Genomic DNA, 18,401 nt, shown 5'->3' with positions numbered 1-18,401 from the left:
GATGGCTTCAGCCCTCTAACTGCAGCAGCCAAAAAAATCTAGAAATCCAAAGATGAAACTTGTCAAATAATGGACACTGAATTACCAATCATATGAAAATTAACGAAGTCTGTTTTTCTGTCTTCTGTTTCTTTCAGAAAGCATTTACTTTGTTCTCAACCAAATTCCAATTTCCATTTAAGGTTGCTCCTTAATAGACAAGGAGTTCCTGACCCTTACACAGCAGAGAGCCTTGTGCATACAGAGCAGCATTTCTTTATGCATGAGAATGGTTACAGTTGACTCTCATCAACGATATCTACTTCTCCATACTTCATACAGAGACAAATGTGAATTAGATGCTTACCTCAATTTTAATCAATCAACAAACAAGCCTCAAACTTCATCCGGAAAAATTATTTGATATGTATTACTTGGACAATGTAACTTGCAAGACAAGCCTGAGGTCAGATAGGTTTTGCTTGTATCACATTTTTCCATTCACTTGAACAATAGAGCATATTCACAATAGACCTTATGACACAGGAATAGAACAACACAAGTCCCACCAAATAAAAAAAATGAAAAAAATACAAAAAAATTAAACAAAGCTCAGAGAGAGAGATCCAATTAGAACCCTTTCGAGGTAATCTGAACTAGCAGAAGAGCATCTAGATCCAATACCTATAATTTTTATCCATGACCAAACACAAGTCCAAATGAATTTGGACTTACATTGAGTCTTAAGAATTCGATACAACAGCCTGTTACAGATCATATTATTAAGAACTTGAGGAAAAAAGTAGTACCAATGAATATAGGTTAAAGGAGTAGGATTCACGCCTTAACTGGAGCTCCAGGAAGCTGTTTCATATCTGTACTCGTTCAACTTTGGCTACTGCTTTCCTCACACTTGATGAGATTGCTTTGTTCTGCCTCATTTGACACAGAATGTATGACATTGGAGACTTCATATAAGCTTTTTATGTTCTTCCAAAGGTTTGCTGTTCACTTGGTCACTTCTAGAATTAAAATTGTTAATCTGGACAGTATTTGCTAGGAGATCTTGATCTTTCATGTTGAACTGAGTAGCTGCTGCACGTGCAACAGCAATGGCTGCTGTGAGACTTGATGATTTCTCCAATTCAGATGCTTTCTCAGGGTATAGCACTGAAATAGACCCTGGTTTTAAGGAAAAAGGATCATGAGGATTTGGAAGGGGAAATTTTACTGACATTGGACCTTTAACTGGAATGAGACCTCTAACTGCAGCTTCATATATCTGTCCAAGGCAAAATACTCATCCAATATTAAATTTGCATCACCAAAAAGGGACAGATGCATTAACTTTTGCTCAAGAAATACCTTCTTTTCCAAGTTATAAACACCTTGATAGCCTCGCATCTCAATTGGAACTAGCAATTTCTGCATCAGGTGAGGAGCAGGCAATTAGTGCACGAGTATACTTTCAAAGATATGGCCAACGCAAATGGCACACCTGTGGCTGTTCACAAAGCCAGCAAAAATCTGTTTGTCCTTCTAACCTTGCCTGTAGGAGAAGAAATGATCCAAATTAATCAATGTGGTACACATGATCAACAATTGAATGCAGTGCAGGGATACTAAAAAGCAAGAAAAACTAGTTTACCCACCCCTTCAGGTACTGCCTCCCAGCTTGCTCGCTCTTCACATCTTGCACAGCCAACTACTTCAACACACCCTATATAATATATGAATAAATTATAAATTATCAAAATTTTGGAATTAAGAAAAGCCAAAATTAAGAAAATCATGTTAAGAATGCTCCCAAAATATCTCCACAGTTTTGTAAATTCAGGGTTTTCTTTAGTCTAAATTCCAAGATTGAAAAAATGGCAAAGAAACAAAGGTATCTCTATTTCAGCTGATCAAAACCTTTTTAGCGTTTCAAGTCATGAATTAAGAAAAACAATATATAGGTAAAGAGCAGAGGAGACCATGTCAATAATATCTGACCCAGATGCTTGATTTTATATACAATAGTCCAATATGGTCTGAGTACTAGTTGTCCTAACCTAAGCCTAGCAGGCTGTGTTCATCACATTCATTGGTATCATGTACGCATGCACACACTAAGTCACCATCAACCTGGATGAATAAGGTCCACTTAGACCTGCACATCCTACAAACCAATTGAATATTTGGTTGATGCCAATGCAATTACCTAAATGCCTAGAAAATCAATGTAGCATCTTTGGAAGCACCATTATAACCACATCTAATTTTTCCAGTAAACTATTCTACAAATTAATCCCTTCATTAGTAAAAAGCCGCACAAATCTAGGACTCAAGATGAACACTAATGGTGGTAGACCTAACGCATGATTTTAAAAGTAAACCTAAATTAAGTAATTAACCCTGCAAATTTGAGTAAATTCCAAGTTTGGTACGTATACTAAATGTGGTAAAAAGGCACAACACTTACTGGATAGAGGGAAAATAAAATAATGAATAAAGCAAGAAGCCGGTCATGCAGTACCCACAGAAACAAAGACTAATCCAGTGGACATCAGCAAGCCAAAATAAATCAACCAAACAACAATAAAGTCTTGAAAAATACCAAAACCGTACCTAAAGGTCTTGAAACAGGATAATGTTCTGGAAAATTAATTTCAGTGACGCCATTCACTGCATAGATTTCCCTATAAAATTCCTCCATTGCTTTGATCGTAGTTTCCTCTGGAACTTTACTTGCAGCATGAATCCAAGCGGCCTTCAAAAGGCAAGACATGATTTGTTAAAATTAATAAAATCTTCAACAAGGAAAGGGGGATGCACTATACATTGTAATGTTAAATATGAATCCAATGCTCCACCTTAAATGAATTAATTATCTCTTGGCCTTTCTGCTCAAACCACTTGTAGCTTTCAATTTAAATCTCGATATGCACCAATTTGGAAATGCAGACATGATATATGACTCATTTACTCAGTTTATGAAATGAAGTGAAACCAAAGTGATAATGTTTCAATGGAATTCATAGCAGTGTATGCTTGAATCTTATGTGAAATAAAAACATTTAGGTTTCAACGAATCACTCTTGGAGTATTTATTACACAATAATTCTAAATCTCACAGTCGCAGTCTCTGCATTGACTTCTCTCTAAATACAAAGATTCCAGTCCAAACTCAACTAGAATAAGATTTCTCCATACATGTTTATTATTTTACAGGTTTTTCAAGATAGAGTTATTACCTAAAATTCCAGAGACATAATCAAGAAAGGGAAAGCATTTTGCAAACAAATCTGGAATTCAAAAACTTAAATCAAGTAACAGAAAAAACATCTAATAACTGAATAAAGATTCATTAGAGAACTTTTCAAAATTACTGCTATTATGGGATAGTGCACGAACGTGGGCTGACATCAACACCTCATACTCTTCCCTTGCTAAAGTCACAGCCTAGTATAATTTCATTGAATGGTAAGACAAGACAAATTTTATTTGCTACTCTTCTTCCTAATCGCATGGTTTTGACAGCATTGAATTGCCTAATGTAAAAACAAGCCTAATATAGACAGTATAAAAAGGGAACGAGTTGCTAGCACTGTCATCAATAAGGCAGTGGAGCATTTGCTGTCTGTGATAAATTAACCTAAAAGAAAAAAAAAATAAAAGAAGGGCAGGACCCCAGGAGGCCAACAGTGAGAAAAAGAATTGTAGGAAAGATAACAATTACCATTCAAAATAAAAAATTTGGCTGAGTGAAGTTCAAAGTTGAGAAGAAAATCAAGTCTCTCAATCACCAAAAATCCAACCTTTTTCTTCTCTTCTTTTCCAAATTCCTAGCAAGAAATCTCCGCATTTTAAATTTTTTTTTTTTATTTATAAGACGTTCCTTATCCCCGTCATTTTTATCTTTCTTTTTGATAAAAAATTTTCGATCTATAACATACGTCAATTTATCATCTCTCACATCACAAATCCTCTACAACTTCTCTAGTTTTTGTAAGTCTACAATTACAAGTCAATACCCCTCTCCACTCTTGCTCTAGCCACTAATTTTGAGTATGAGTATAGTCCAAATTCATGGCAATAGCGAATTTTTATTGATAATTATCATTTTTTATTTTTATTTAATTGTTACATTTAGTTTTCTGATTCTTCTATTACTTGATTCTAGAATTTATTTTCTTATTTTTCTTATTTGTTAATAAGTGATTCCATTTTATACATCTATATTAATTCAAATAGTGAAAGTAAAGTTTAAAATAAATTTTTATATATCTAAAATAATAGTAAATATATTTTAATAATCTTTATATTTATTATATCCTAACATACCATTTAGCTAATTCTATATTATATTATTTTTTTAAACATATTAATAATAAAAATCATACAATATAATACTACCTTATATTAATAAATCATGCAATACTCTATACTCTATCCGAACAAGTGTAAAAGTGAAGCCCATGGTTGGTGCATGGTCCAGCAGGGGTTGGTGTAATTCCCATGCCCCCTTCTCCCTCCACTGCTCATCACTGGGTTATCAATTTCTTGTCTTTTCTCTTTGTAGTCGGAATCAGCAGTTGGCAGGGTTTCAGGTTGTCTTTTGAGATGGGCTATTTGGCAGTTATGGCTGATTTCTTTTGATTTGATACTTTTAATATTATAATGATTTTCTTTAATTTCTTGCGCAGATTACAAAGACAAGTGAAAAGGAAGTTATAACAATCATAATTTTTAAATTTATTATTTTTATGAATAAATATTAATATTTTATTTTAATTAAATTTTAAAAAATTATTTAAAATTTTTTAAATTTTATAAATCAGGTTCGATTTTTTAAAAATATAAAATTTTGATAATTTTTAAAAATTAATTTAAAGATCATGTGGCAAAATTAAAAATATATTTAGACTCTATAAATTTTTATGAGTTTTCTAAAATTTTTTTGAAATTTTTGGACCTCATTTTCGATCTAAAAACAGAGTAAAAAATTTAAAATTTTATATCTTGAATTGGACCGACCGAATCGAACCTAACCGGATTGGATCTATCAAATCGGACCGACCTTTTCTTTTTCTTCTTCTTTCTCTCTCGCGCGCCCGATGTCCCTCCTTCCCTTTCCGTTTTCTCTCTCCTCTCACCTCCCCACCTTGCCGTGAAGCCCAGCCGCTTCCACCGCGGTTGGCGCTCAGTGGCGGAAAGCGGCCCTCGAGTCCCCTCCCCTGCGCGGTGTGTCTTTCGGCTTCCCGGCCAAAATCCGGTCTATCCGACCACCGATCGGACCGGGTCTTGTGTCAAACTTCATCTAAACCTCGATAGCTTTCCATAGACACCAAGAACACTAAAATCCATCGAGTGGTTTGCCCAATTTTTGTCCAGGAAATTTTAGCTCATTTCGATTTTTGGGTTAGATTTCTCACAAACCGTGAACCCCACAAGAAAACAGAGAGTACCAGAGCTCTCCACTCGTCGAGAGCTTCGCGGCAATATAAATATCAAAATTTTTCGACACCGTTTTTCGGTGGATCCCACAAAACTTCATAGTATTTTTCCGAGCATCAAATGAGTTTAGAAAATTTCGTAAAAATTTTATACTAACCCTCGTGTTGTGGGCTTCTTATAGGTACCTTCAATTTCACGGAAATTTAACGGTTGTCCGGGTCTGTAAATTTTCAGCTAGATAGACAGGCTACTGAAAAAGTCTTTGAATTGGGTTGAGATTTTGGCTACCCCATCGTTGTCCAACGTCACGAGCGCATCCCCGAGGTTGGAATCTGCATAGGTAAACCCGAACCTTGCTTTTTCTTAATTGTCTAGTACTTGAATTAGATTAAAAATCCATAAAATATTTGTGATAGCTCAGAAAATTATGATTCTTTTTGCATTAACTTAGTAATATTACTAAGGACCGCGAGGCAAAGTTTTAGAATTTTTAGAGTTTATTTGGATAGTTTTTGCAAAAGGGTCAATTATAAGGACTAAACTGTCATTTTACATATTGTGATTGATGACTGTTTGGATAGGCCTAGGAGGGGTTGTGTGATGTGATTGAGTTGTGGATGTATGTTTTGCGGATATAGAAGTGCGTTTAAGCCCTTTTGCAGGTTGAGTAGGTTCTAAGTATAAGGGAGATTCTGCCGAAATTTCGGCACGACTTAGAACAATTTTGGTCTTTTCTCAGTTTGTATTGAGTAAAATATATTAAATAATTATAATAAAATTATCAGGTGAGCCGGGACAGCCTTCCTCATTCATCCAGCAGCCACAGTGACTGCGGTTAAGTCTGTGAGTAAAATATTAATTTTAATTGTAATTTCGATATTACTATACGTTCAAGCATGCTCATGCATCACTTATATGTATATATCAATGTAGTTAAACATTAGGCACGTTTTATATTGCATTCTTAATTGATGAATTGCCATGGGTGTTGTTTGTGATAATTTGAAGCAGTGTGCATGTGTTGGCGTGTGTGTGATATGGTACTGGATATAGACAGGACGGATAGACACGGCTTGAGATCTTCGCTGGGACCCGATCATTCAAGGTAGACACGGTTTGAGATCTTCGCTGGGACCCCGTATGTGGTTTATTAAGCGAAAGTCCGACTTGAGATCTTCGCTGGCAGAGGTTGGATTAAGAGGGCTGTATAGGGGATCAGCTCCCATATATGTATTGTTTGACATTATCAGGTGTGTGCGTGCTTTACGTTGCTTTTTTGATGTGATTTGTATGAAATGTATGACGATGTTGCATTTCACTTCACAGGGTACATTAGCTTTAGATAGCTATAGAGATTATGATTAAAATTAATATTTTACTCTCTGAGTTGAACGCTCACTCCTATTCATCTATTTTTTTTCAGGCTACAGGAGGATTTTTGTTGTGCATAACCTGTTCTTCTTCTTCGCAGGACCATTGATAGTTTTTAATGTGTTTTGTTCTATTGGGTTAAAATTCTTAGATTCTGCATGTGTTAGAAATATTTATTTGATTTAAATCTATAATAAAATTGCCATGTTAGACCTGTAAACTTATTAAAAGCATTTATGTTAGACTGGATGAGCCGAGCTTCCATTTATTTCTATTGACATTTGATTATGAGGAGAGTGAGCTGAGCTCTCCAATTTATTATATATTATGTTTACAGGTCGGACGAGTCAAAAACTCCTTGATCCATTTTATGGCCGAACTCTGTCAGGTTGAATTTTTAAAATTGGACCCAAATGGGCCTTAGAGTTGGATTAAGGAATAGTTAAGCTTACTACAAGCCTCTCTAGAGCTTTAGGCTGACTCAGGTCCTAGTGCCTGTCCGGCCTATAGATTGAATCTTGACAGATGTTTTTACTATTTTTTTTTAAAAAAAACAAGTCAAAACCTCCAATTCATGATTACTCATGACTGCATTGCAGCAAGTCCTGAGAAAATCTGTGGCTCATGATGGTAGGCTTGTTACTTTGCTAAAGAATGTTAGGATCTTGAAAATAAATAAATAAAACGACAGAATAATTTCCAAGGAAGACCCAGAAACTAAAGTATATATGAGTTGCAGTCATGTAAATAGTTGATGAAGATCCAGATGAATGCGAACAAGTATGAACTGAAAATTCCAATTGTTGAACAAGATAAATAGTTTGGATCCCATCATCCTTCCTACTATTTATTTATCACTGACCATTTCAACCAAGTTTCTGCATCTTTACTCCATTCATATTTATAGTGTCAATTGATATCATGACGATCCCCAATAGACAACTAAACTAATAAATATGAGTAAATTAAAAATCTGGAAAAGAAAAACTAATCTGAACAGAACAAATGTTGAGAATTTAAGCAACAGGGAATAAGAAATTGCAGAAAAGGAAATAAGATAAAAAAATGCAGAAATTGAAGCTATCTGCTATTTATTCCAGAACTGAAAGTGCACAAGCAAAGTGAAAAGGCTGAAAAAATGTCAACTAACATCAGATATTATTGCCAATACTTCTAGATTCATTCTATCAACTGAAGACAGAAAATTAAGGAGCAAGAATCTACAGCCAAAACTAACATCAAATACAAAGTCTAATTTTCACTATTTTTTGAATCAGATTTCAACACAAAGAAGCTTCTGAACCAAGAAAAATATAGCGTCAATATGAAGGTGATTATATTGGATAGGGTGAGGGTGGCGGTGGTGATGGTAATGGCGGTTGTCGTCTAGGCGGCTTATGTTGAGGACGATTGTTAAGCTTAGGAGGTGGCGGTGGTGATATTCTATGAACCGACCTTCTGGTCAACACCTTCAGCTTGTAATGATGATGAGAAAATTCAGTAGAAGGGGATTCCCATTCAAGGGCCTTCCCTTCACAGCTACTGAGAAGCAGCCCATGGATCAAGAGGAAAGCAAGCAAATAGCAGGTAACTTCCATTGTTGGTTCCTGTTTAAAAAATCAAAACAAAATACCTAATTCTGGAGGAGAACTCCAGAATTATATGGTCTTGAGTTGGACTCTCAGTGAATTATACCAAAGAAAAAAATTTAATAAGACTCGGAGAAAAGCATTAATGGAAGTTAGTACGTAGTGGGTGAAAGAGCAGCTCGTGGATTTAGACCGAATTAATTATGAGATGATTACAAATCCGTCAACGAAACTTATCAAGAGTTGTCGTGTTGTCATTTCAGAGTCCATTCATTCAATATTCTGAAATGCTTAAAGAGTCTTTGACACGTCCCCTGCGGGTTTTATTGACCTAGATAATCTCGATTCCAATATATGGTTTACGATAATGAATTTCAGTTTAACATTTCTGTTAAAATTATTGATGAGAAAAATAAAATAAAATATATTAAAAATATTAAAAATTAATTTAAAATTAAATATAACACATTTTAATAATAAAAACTCTAAAATAATTAACTTTTTTCACATTACTTTTTTAATAATATTTTTCCAAAAAAAAAAAATTCCAGCCTCTTACCACAATTCTATGAGCACAGTATGAGCTAGTTTCAATCCAAATCTGTCAATAATTAGTCACGGGTGCTAAGAATAAAATACAGCAAAAAGTAACAAGCTAGTCAGTAATATTCAACTGATGGGAGGCTGACTTGAATTTTCGCAACAAAAATGAACTACATGTCACTTCTGTTAGTGTTCAAAACTTATTCCCATAGCAACCAACGTGAATTCAGGATGGCTTCAGCCCTCTAACAGCAGCAGCAAAAAATCTAGAAATCCAAAGATGAGACTTGTCAAATAATGGACACTGAATCAACAATCATATGAAAATCAACAAAGTCTGTTTTTCTGTCTTCTGTTTCTTTCAGAAAGCATTTACTTTGTTCTCAACCAAGTTCCAATTTTCCATTTAAGGTTGCTCCTTAATAGACTAGGAGTTCCTGACCCTTACACAGCAGGGAGCCTTGTGCATACAGAGCAGCCTTTCTTTATGCATGAGAATGGTTACAGTTGACTCTCATCAGTGATATCTACTTCTCCATACTACTTATAGAGACCAATGTGAATTAGATGCTGACCTCAATTTTAATCAATCAACAAACAAGCCTCAAACTTCATCCTGAAAAATTATTTGATATATATTTCTTGGGCAATGTAACTTGCAAGACAAGCCTGAGGTCAGATAGGTTTTGCTTGTATCACATGTTTCCATTCACTTAAACAACATGGCATATTCACAATAGACCTTATGACACAGGAATAGAACAACACAAGTCCCACCAAATAAAAATAATAAGAAAATAAAAAAAAATTAAACAAAGCTCAGAGAGAGATCCAATTAGAACCCTTTCAAGGTAATCTGAACTAGCAGAAGAGCATCTAGATCCAATACCTATAATTTTTATCATGACCAAACATGAGTCCAAATGAATTTGGACTTGCATTGAGTATTAAGAATTAGATGCAACAGCCTGTTACAGATCATAGAACAAAATTATTAAGAACTTAAGGAAAAAAGTACTACCAATGAATATAGGTTAAAGGAGTAGGATTCACACCTTAGCAGGAGCTCCAGGAATACGCGTTCGACTTTGGCAACTGCTTTCCTCACACTGGATGAGATTGCTTTGTTCAGCCTCATTTGACACTGAAGGTATGACATTGGAGACTTCATATAAGCTTTTTATGTTCTTCCAAAGGTTTGCTGTTCACTTGGTCACTTCTTAAAATTGTTAATCTGGACAGTATTTGCTAGGAGATCTTGATCTTTCATGTTGAATTGAGTAGCTGCTGCACATGCAACAGCAATGGCTGCTGTGAGACTTGATGATTTCTCCACATCAGAAGCTTTCTCAGGGAATAGCACTGAAATAGACCCTGGTTTTAAGGAAAAAGGATCATGAGGATTTGGAAGGGGAAATTTTACTGGCATTGGGCCTTTAACTGGAATGAGACCTCTAACAGCAGCTTCATATATCTGTCAAAGGCAAAATACTAATCCAATAATAAATTTGCATTGCAAAAAAGGGACAGATGCATTAACTTTTTGCTCAAGAAATACCTTCTTTTCCAAGTTATAAACACCTTGATGGCCTCGCATCTCAAATGGAAATAGCAACGTCTGCATCAGGTGAGGAGCAGTTAATTAGTGCACAAGTATACTTTCAAAGACATGGCCAGTGCAAATGGCACACCTGTGGCTGTTCACAAAGCCAGCAAAAATCTGTTTGTCCTTCCAACCTTGCCTGTAGGAGAAGAAATGATCCAAATTAATCAATGTGGCACACATGATCATCAATTGAATAAAGTGCAGGAATAATAAAAAGTCTGAAAAACTAGTTTACCCACCCCTTCAGGTACTGCCTCCCAGCTTGCTAGTTCTTCACATCTTACACAGCCAACCACTTCAACACATCCTATATAATATATGAATAAATTATAAATTAACAAAATTTTGGAATTAAGAAAAGCCAAAATTAAGAAAATCATCTTAAGAATGCTCCCAAAATACTTCCACAGTTTTGTAAATTCAGGGTTTTCTTTAGTCTAAATGCCAAGATTGAAACAATGGCAAAGAAACAAAGGTATCTCTATTTCAGCTCATCAAAACCTATTTTAGCGTTTAAAGTCATGAATTAAGAAATACAATATATAGGTAAAGAGCAGAGGAGACCATGTCAATAATATCTGACCTAGATGCTTGATTTTATAGACGATAGTCCAATATGGTTGTGTTCATCACATTCATTGGCATCATGTATCCATGCACACACTAAGTCACCATCAACCTGGATGAATAAGGTCCACTTAGTCCTGCCCAGCCTACAAACCAATTGAATATTTGGTTGATGCCAACGCAATTACCTACATGCCTAGAAAATCAATGTAGCGTATTTGGCCATGGTGGAAGCACCATTATAACCACTTCTAATTTTTCCACCAACCTATTCTACAAATTAATCCCTTCATTAGTAAAAAGCTGCACAAATCTAGGACACAAGATGAACACTGATGGTGGTAGACCTAATGCATGATTTTAAAAGTAAACATAAATTAAGTAATTAACCCTGCAACTCTGAGTAAATTCCAAGTTTGGTACGTATACTAAATGTGGTAAAAAGGCCCAACACTTATTGGATAGAAGGAAAATAAAATAATGAATACAGCAAGAAGCCGGTCATGCAGTACCCACAGAAACAAAGAATAATCCAGTTGACATCAGCAAGCCAAAATAAATAAATCAACCAAACAACAATAAAGTATTGAAAGATACCAAAACCATATCTAAAGGTCTTGAAACAGGATAATGTTCCGGAAAATTAATTTCAGTGATGCCATTCACTGCATAGATTTCCCTATAAAATTCCTCCATTGCTTTGATCGTAGTTTCCTCTGGAACTTTACTTGCAGCATGAATCCAAGGTGCCTTCAAAAGGCGAGACATGATTTGTTAAAATTAATAAAATCTTCAAAAAGGAAAGGAGGATGCACTATACATTGTAATGTTAAATATGAATCCAATGCTCCACCTTAAATGAATTAATTATCTCTTGGCCTTTCTGCTCAAACCACTTGTAGCTTTCAATTTAAATCTCGATATGCACCAATTTGGAAATGCAGACATGATATATGACTCATTTACTCAGTTTATGAAATGAAGTGAAACCAAAGTGATAATGTTTCAATGGAATTCATAGCAGTTTATGCTTTAATCTTATGTGAAATAAAAACATTTAGGTTTCAACGAATCACTCCTGGAGTATTTATTACACAATAATTCTGAATCTCACAGTCCCAGTCTCTGCATTGACTTTCTCTAACTACAAAGATTCCAGTCCAAACTCAACTAGAATAAGATTTCTCCATACATGTTTATTATTTTACAGGTTTTTCAAGATAGAGTTATTACCTAAAATTCCAGAGACATAATAAAGAAAGGGAAAGCATTTTGCAAACAAATCTGGAATTCAAAAACTTAAATCAAGTAACAGAAAAAACATCTAATAACTGAATAAAGATTCATTAGAGAACTTTTCAAAATTACTGCTATTATGGGATAGTGCACGAACGTGGGCTGACATCAACACCTCATACTCTTCCCTTGCTAAAGTCACAGCCTAGTATAATTTCATTGAATGGTAAGACAAGACAAATTTTATTTGCCACTCTTCTTCCTAATCGCATGGTTTTGACAGCACTGAATTGCCTAATGTAAAAACAAGCCTAATATAGATCATCAATAAGGCAGTGGAGCATTTGCTGTCTGTGATAAATTAACCTAAAAGAAAAAATAAAATAAAAGAAGGCCAGGACCCCAGGAGGCCAACAGTGAGAAAAAGAATTGTAGGAAAGATAACAATTACCATTCAAAATAAAAAATTTGGCTGAGTGAAATTCAAAGTTGAGAAGAAAATCAAATCTCTCAATCACCAAAAATCCAACCTTTTTCTTCTCTTCTTTTCCAAATTCCTAGCAAGAAATCTCCGCACTTTAAAAAAATAAACAAATAAACAAAAATCCTTGGCGGTTAACTGCAATTACCGGGTTATCGAGATTTCCGCAAGTTGAAAAGTTGAAGGGCTGATTGACCTTGAATAGGAGCAGGCCATGACCTGCCTTCAATGCGTTTGATCCCATAAACTAACCCCTTGTTTGAAGTGTATGGAATGATAATACTATTTATTTGTGAAGATTTTTTTTTTACCAGAAATTTATTTGTGAAGATTGTTAATGTTACGACGGTGGTTTCGAATTGCAAAATGATTATTTTACCACATGTTTTTAAATTATTAAATTTGTAATTTTAAGTAATTTAAAATTTTTATACTTTTTAATTTTATATTTATATAATTTATAAAATTTCAATTACACCTTATTCTTTTTATTTATAAGACATTCCTTATCCCTCGTCATTTTTATTTTTCTTTTTAATAAAAAATTTTCAGTCTACCATATCAATCTATCATCTCTTACATCACGAATCCTCTCCAACACCTTCTCAAGATTTTATAAGTCTATAATATTGCTTCAATATTCCTCTTCACTCTTGCTCTAGCCACTAATTTTAGGTGTTAGTACAAATTCATCGCAATAGTGATTTTTATTGATAATTATCTTTTTTTTATTTTTATTTGATTGTTAGATTTAATTTTCTGATTCTTATATTACTTAGTTCTAGTTTGATCTTAAAACTGGATTTTGACAATTGGGTATTAACCCCTCTGATAGGCCTAAAACAACTTTCTGCATTCCCACAGTGACAAAACTAGGCTTTATTATATTCTCCAATGGAGGCAAACCAATTTTGTAAGGTGCCAGTAGTTCGAGAGATAAATTCTCTGAGAACAGTATGAGAATCAGCACCTTCTCTGAGCATCTAAACATCGAGCCAAGCTTTGAATTCTGCAAGACGACCCCTAAGAAAACAACTAGCTGAATATCTCTGTGAAATCAACAGCTATTATTGTCTGGTGTCTCCCCATGTAAATTGAACAGCACTTGGTCCCATCCGGTCTCTCACTGATGAGCCCATTAACTGAACTCATCCCATGTGGCAAGATTCTCAGATCCAATGGACACAGAGTCACGGGATGCCATTCAAAGTGCTGACCCACCATTTCCTGTACACCGACAGTGGCCAATCAGAAGACAACTCTTCAGATGACTTATCTGAAGATGACAGTGAGGACGGAAGAATGGACATCACGACATTGCTCATGGCTGATCCTCAACCAACTGCATCTCAAATAGGTCCATCCTCAACTACAGATTCCACCAATGGCACTACAGGCCCTCCCACTAGGCCTCCTCAAGCCCAAGATGCATCTTTATATAGCAAACAGCTACGCCAAGAGTTCTTTGACATGCGATGTTGCTATTTAAAGAGAACAGATATTGAAAAGCATTATCAGTGCATGGCTCAGCGGGTTGGTATTTTTCATCATTGAACTTCATTCCAAGGAAGTCAATGTCAGTTTGGGCCAATGAGCTCTTCTTTTCTGATAGCATAATTCCATAGGAATCCACCAATTATTGAAATATAGAGAGAAGTGTCTCATGGGCCGTAACATCTTTGGAGAAGAGAAATTAATAAGTGATTTCATTTTATATATTTATGTTATTTCATCTATTTTATCAATTAAATAATTCAAACAGTAAAAACAAAGTTTAAAATAACTTTTTATATATCTAAAATAATAATAAATATATTTTAGTAATATTTATATTTATTATATCCTATCATACCATTTAGCTAATTCTATATTATATTATCTTTTTAAACACATTAATAATAAAAATGATACAATATAATACAACCATATATTAATAAATCATACAATACTCTGTCCGAACAAGTGTAGAAGTGAAGCCTATGGTTGGTGCATGGTCAAGCAGGGGTTGGTGTAATTCCCATGCCTCCTTCTCCCTCCACTGCTCATCACTGGGTTATCAGTTTCTTGTCTTTTCTCTTCGTAGTCGGAATCAACAGTTGGCAGTGTTTCATGTTGTCTTTTGAGATAGGCTATTTGGCAGTTATGGCTGATTTCTTTTGATTTGATACTTTTAATATTATAATGATCTTCTTTAATTTCTTGCGCAGATTACAAAGATAAATGAAACGGATGTTTTTACTATTTTTAAAAAAAAAAACAAGTCAAAACCTCCAATTCATGATTACTCATGACTGCATTGCAGCAAGTCCTGAGAAAATCTGTGGCTCATGATGGTAGGCTTGTTACTTTGCTAAAGAATGTTAGGATCTTGAAAATAAATAAATAAAACGACAGAATAATTTCCAAGGAAGACCCAGAAACTAAAGTATATATGAGTTGCAGTCATGTAAATAGTTGATGAAGATCCAGATGAATGTGAACAAGTATGAACTGAAAATTCCAATTGCTGAACAAGATAAATAGTTTGGATCCCATCATCCTTCCTACTATTTATTTATCACTGACCATTTCAACCAAGTTTCTGCATCTTTACTCCATTCATATTTATAGTGTCAATTGATATCATGACGATCCCCAATAGACAACTGAACTAATAAATATGAGTAAATTAAAAATCTGGAAAAGAAAAACTAATCTGAACAGAACAAATGTTGAGAATTTAAGCAACAGGGCATAAGAAATTGCAGAAAAGGAAATAAGATAAAGAAATGCAGAAATTGAAGCTATCTGCTATTTATTCCAGAACTGAAAGTGCACAAGCAAAGTGAAAAGGCTGAAAAAATCTCAACTAACATCAGATATTATTGCCAATACTTCTAGATTCATTCTATCAACTGAAGACAGAAAATTAAGGGGCAAGAATCTACAGCTAAAACTAACATCAAAGACAAAGTCCAATTTTTACCATTTTTTGAATCAGATTTCAACACAAAGAAGCTTCTGAACCAAGAAAAATATAGCGTCAATATGAAGGTGATTATATGGGATAGGGTGAGGGTGGCGGTGGTGATGGTAATGGTGGCGGTTTTGGCTTCTGTTGAGGACGATTGTTAAGCTTAGGAGGTGGTGGTGGTGATATGAAAAGGCCTTCTGGTCAACACCTTCAGCTTGTAATGATGATGAGAAAATTCAGTAGAAGGGGATTCCCATTCAAGGGCCTTCCCTTCACAACTACAAAGGAGCAGCCCATGGATCAAGAGGAAAGCGAGCAAATACGAAGTAACTTCCATTTTTGGCTCTGTTCAAAAAATTAAAAAAAATAATACCTAATAAATAATACAGAAGAACGCGTCTCGGTCTCCGTCAACTAAACTTGTCAAGAGTTGCTGGGTTGTCATTCCAGAGTCCATTCATTCAATATCCTGAGATGCCTAATGAGTGCTTGACACGTCCCCCGCGGATTTTATTGACCTAGATAATTTCATTTCGAATATATGGTTTAAGGTAATGAATTTCAGTTTAACATTTCTGCTAAAATTATTGATGGGAAAAAAAAATTAAAAGTATTAAAAATTAATTTAAAATTAAATATAACACATTTTAATAATAAAAACTCTAAAAAAATTAACTTTTTTCATATTACTTTTTTAATGATATTTTTCCAAAAAAAAAAATTCCAGCCTCTTACCACAATTCTATGAGTACGGTATGAGCTAGTTTCAATCCAAATATGTTAATAATGAGTGCACAGTTGCTAAGAATAAAATACAGCAAAAAGTAACAAGCTGGTGAGTAATATTCAACTGATGGGAGGCTGACTTGAATTTTTGCATCAAACTGCAGCTTCATATATCTGTCCAAGGCAAAATACTCATCCAATATTAAATTTGCATCACAAAAAGGGGACAGATGCATTAACTTTTGCTCAAGAAATACCGTCTTTTCCAAGTTATAAACACCTTGATAGCCTCGCATCTCAAATGGAACTAGCAATCTGCATCAGGTGAGGAGCAGGCAATTAGTGCACGAGTATACTTTCAAAGATATGGCCAGCGCAAATGGCACACCTGTGGCTGTTCACAAAGCCAGCAAAAATCTGTTTGTCCTTCTAACCTTGCCTCTAGGAGAAGAAATGATCCAAATTAATCAATGTGGTACACATGATCAACAATTGAATGCAGTGCAGGGATAATAAAAAGTCAGAAAAACTAGTTTACCCACCCCTTCAGGTACTGCCTCCCAGCTTGCTAGCTCTTCACATCTTACACAGCCAACCACTTCAACACACCCTATATAATATATGAATAAATTATAAATTATCAAAATTTTGGAATTAAGAAAAGCCAAAATTAAGAAAATCATCTTAAGAATGCTCCCAAAATATCTCCACAGTTTTGTAAATTCAGGGTTTTCTTTAGTCTAAATTCCAAGATTGAAACAATGGCAAAGAAACAAAGGTATCTCTATTTCAGCTCATCAAAACCTTTTTAGCTTTTCAAGTCATGAATTAAGAAAAACAATATAGAGGTAAAGAGCAGAGGGGACCATGTCAATAATATCTGACCTAGATGCTTGATTTTATATACAATAGTCCAATATGGTCTGAGTACTAGTTGTCCTAACCTAAGCCTAGCAGGCTGTGTTCATCACATTCATTGGTATCATGTACGCATGCACACACTAAGTCACCATCAACCTGGATGAATAAGGTCCACTTAGACCTGCCCATCCTACAAACCAATTGAATATTTGGTTGATGCCAATGCAATTACCTACATGCCTAGAAAATCAATGTAGCATCTTTGAAAGCACCATTATAACCACATCTAATTTTTCCAGCAAACTATTCTACAAATTAATCCCTTCATTAGTAAAAAGCCGCACAAATCTAGGACTCAAGATGAACACTAATGGTGGTAGACAGTATAAAAAAGGAAGGAGTTGCTACCACTGTCATCAATAAGGCAGTGGAGCGTTTGCTGTCTGTGATAAATTAACCTAAAAGAAAAAAAAAATTAAAAGAAGGCCAGGACCCCAGTGTCACGGGGCCACTTCCTAGCTCGGACAGTAGTCTCGTGCGGCGCCTAGACTTTCACCCAATCTAGGCCAGCTTACTCGTATTCAAGGGTCTTTCCCCCTTATAAAGGATCTCAAGTGTTCTTATCGAGGGTCTTTCAAGTATCTAGCCCGATCATCGAGCATTGACATTCCTTGTAGCACGATGTCGCCCTTCATCGTGTACATCCACAAGTATTATCCGAAAGCCTAGCAACACGCATCGTCCGAAAGCAAGGCAACAAGCAACATCCGACCGTATGGCTGAACCCAAAGCCAATCTATAATATTTGTTCCCCTTTACCGAGTAGCATCATTGGCCCGTATACCGAGCAGCATCGTCGGCCTTATATAGAAACCTCGGGCCTAGGAGAGACGCGCACTACAAGCCCCTCGGCCTTGTAGTGTCCATGAAGCTCCTTCTTCATGGAGACACCGAGCTCCTATCTCTCGAGAGCCCGATGCCCGCCGCCTAGTACAATGAGTACGTAGGGAGCTCACTTAGAGTCACGCCCTTGCGCCAGTGACCCCGGGG

At 35.3% G+C, this 18,401-nt stretch overlaps 1 protein-coding gene across 13 annotated transcripts; it reads right to left on the bottom strand.

The window, feature by feature from the left end:
* Positions 1 to 455: 455 nt before the first annotated feature.
* LOC110662624 (uncharacterized) lies at positions 456 to 17,276 on the bottom strand. Of its 13 annotated transcripts, XR_009147734.1 has the most exons (10): positions 17,033 to 17,275; positions 16,748 to 16,929; positions 12,960 to 16,664; positions 12,782 to 12,887; positions 11,692 to 11,844; positions 10,767 to 10,834; positions 10,613 to 10,663; positions 10,480 to 10,539; positions 9,977 to 10,395; positions 7,848 to 9,889 (listed from the first exon to the last, which is right to left on the bottom strand). XR_009147734.1 is itself a non-coding variant. In XM_058144466.1 (7 exons), the coding sequence occupies exons 2-7, from the start codon at positions 3,701 to 3,703 to the stop codon at positions 950 to 952; spliced, it is 636 nt and encodes a 211-aa protein (XP_058000449.1). In that variant the 5' UTR covers positions 3,704 to 3,806; positions 12,960 to 13,494; the 3' UTR covers positions 456 to 949. The 13 variants fall into 13 exon arrangements, 2 of the variants coding, with proteins under 2 accessions (XP_058000449.1, XP_058000450.1); XR_009147739.1 differs by having other exon boundaries at positions 9,977 to 10,412; positions 12,782 to 16,664; positions 17,033 to 17,276; XR_009147740.1 differs by having other exon boundaries at positions 9,977 to 10,295; positions 12,782 to 16,664; positions 17,033 to 17,276.
* Between the last annotated feature and the right edge of the window lie 1,125 nt (positions 17,277 to 18,401).

This window comes from Hevea brasiliensis, chromosome 3 (assembly GCF_030052815.1).
Source record: "Hevea brasiliensis isolate MT/VB/25A 57/8 chromosome 3, ASM3005281v1, whole genome shotgun sequence".
Lineage (NCBI taxonomy): Eukaryota > Viridiplantae > Streptophyta > Magnoliopsida > Malpighiales > Euphorbiaceae > Hevea > Hevea brasiliensis.
Note: the sequence above shows the minus strand (reverse complement) of the source record. Positions and strands in the feature narration are given on the sequence as shown.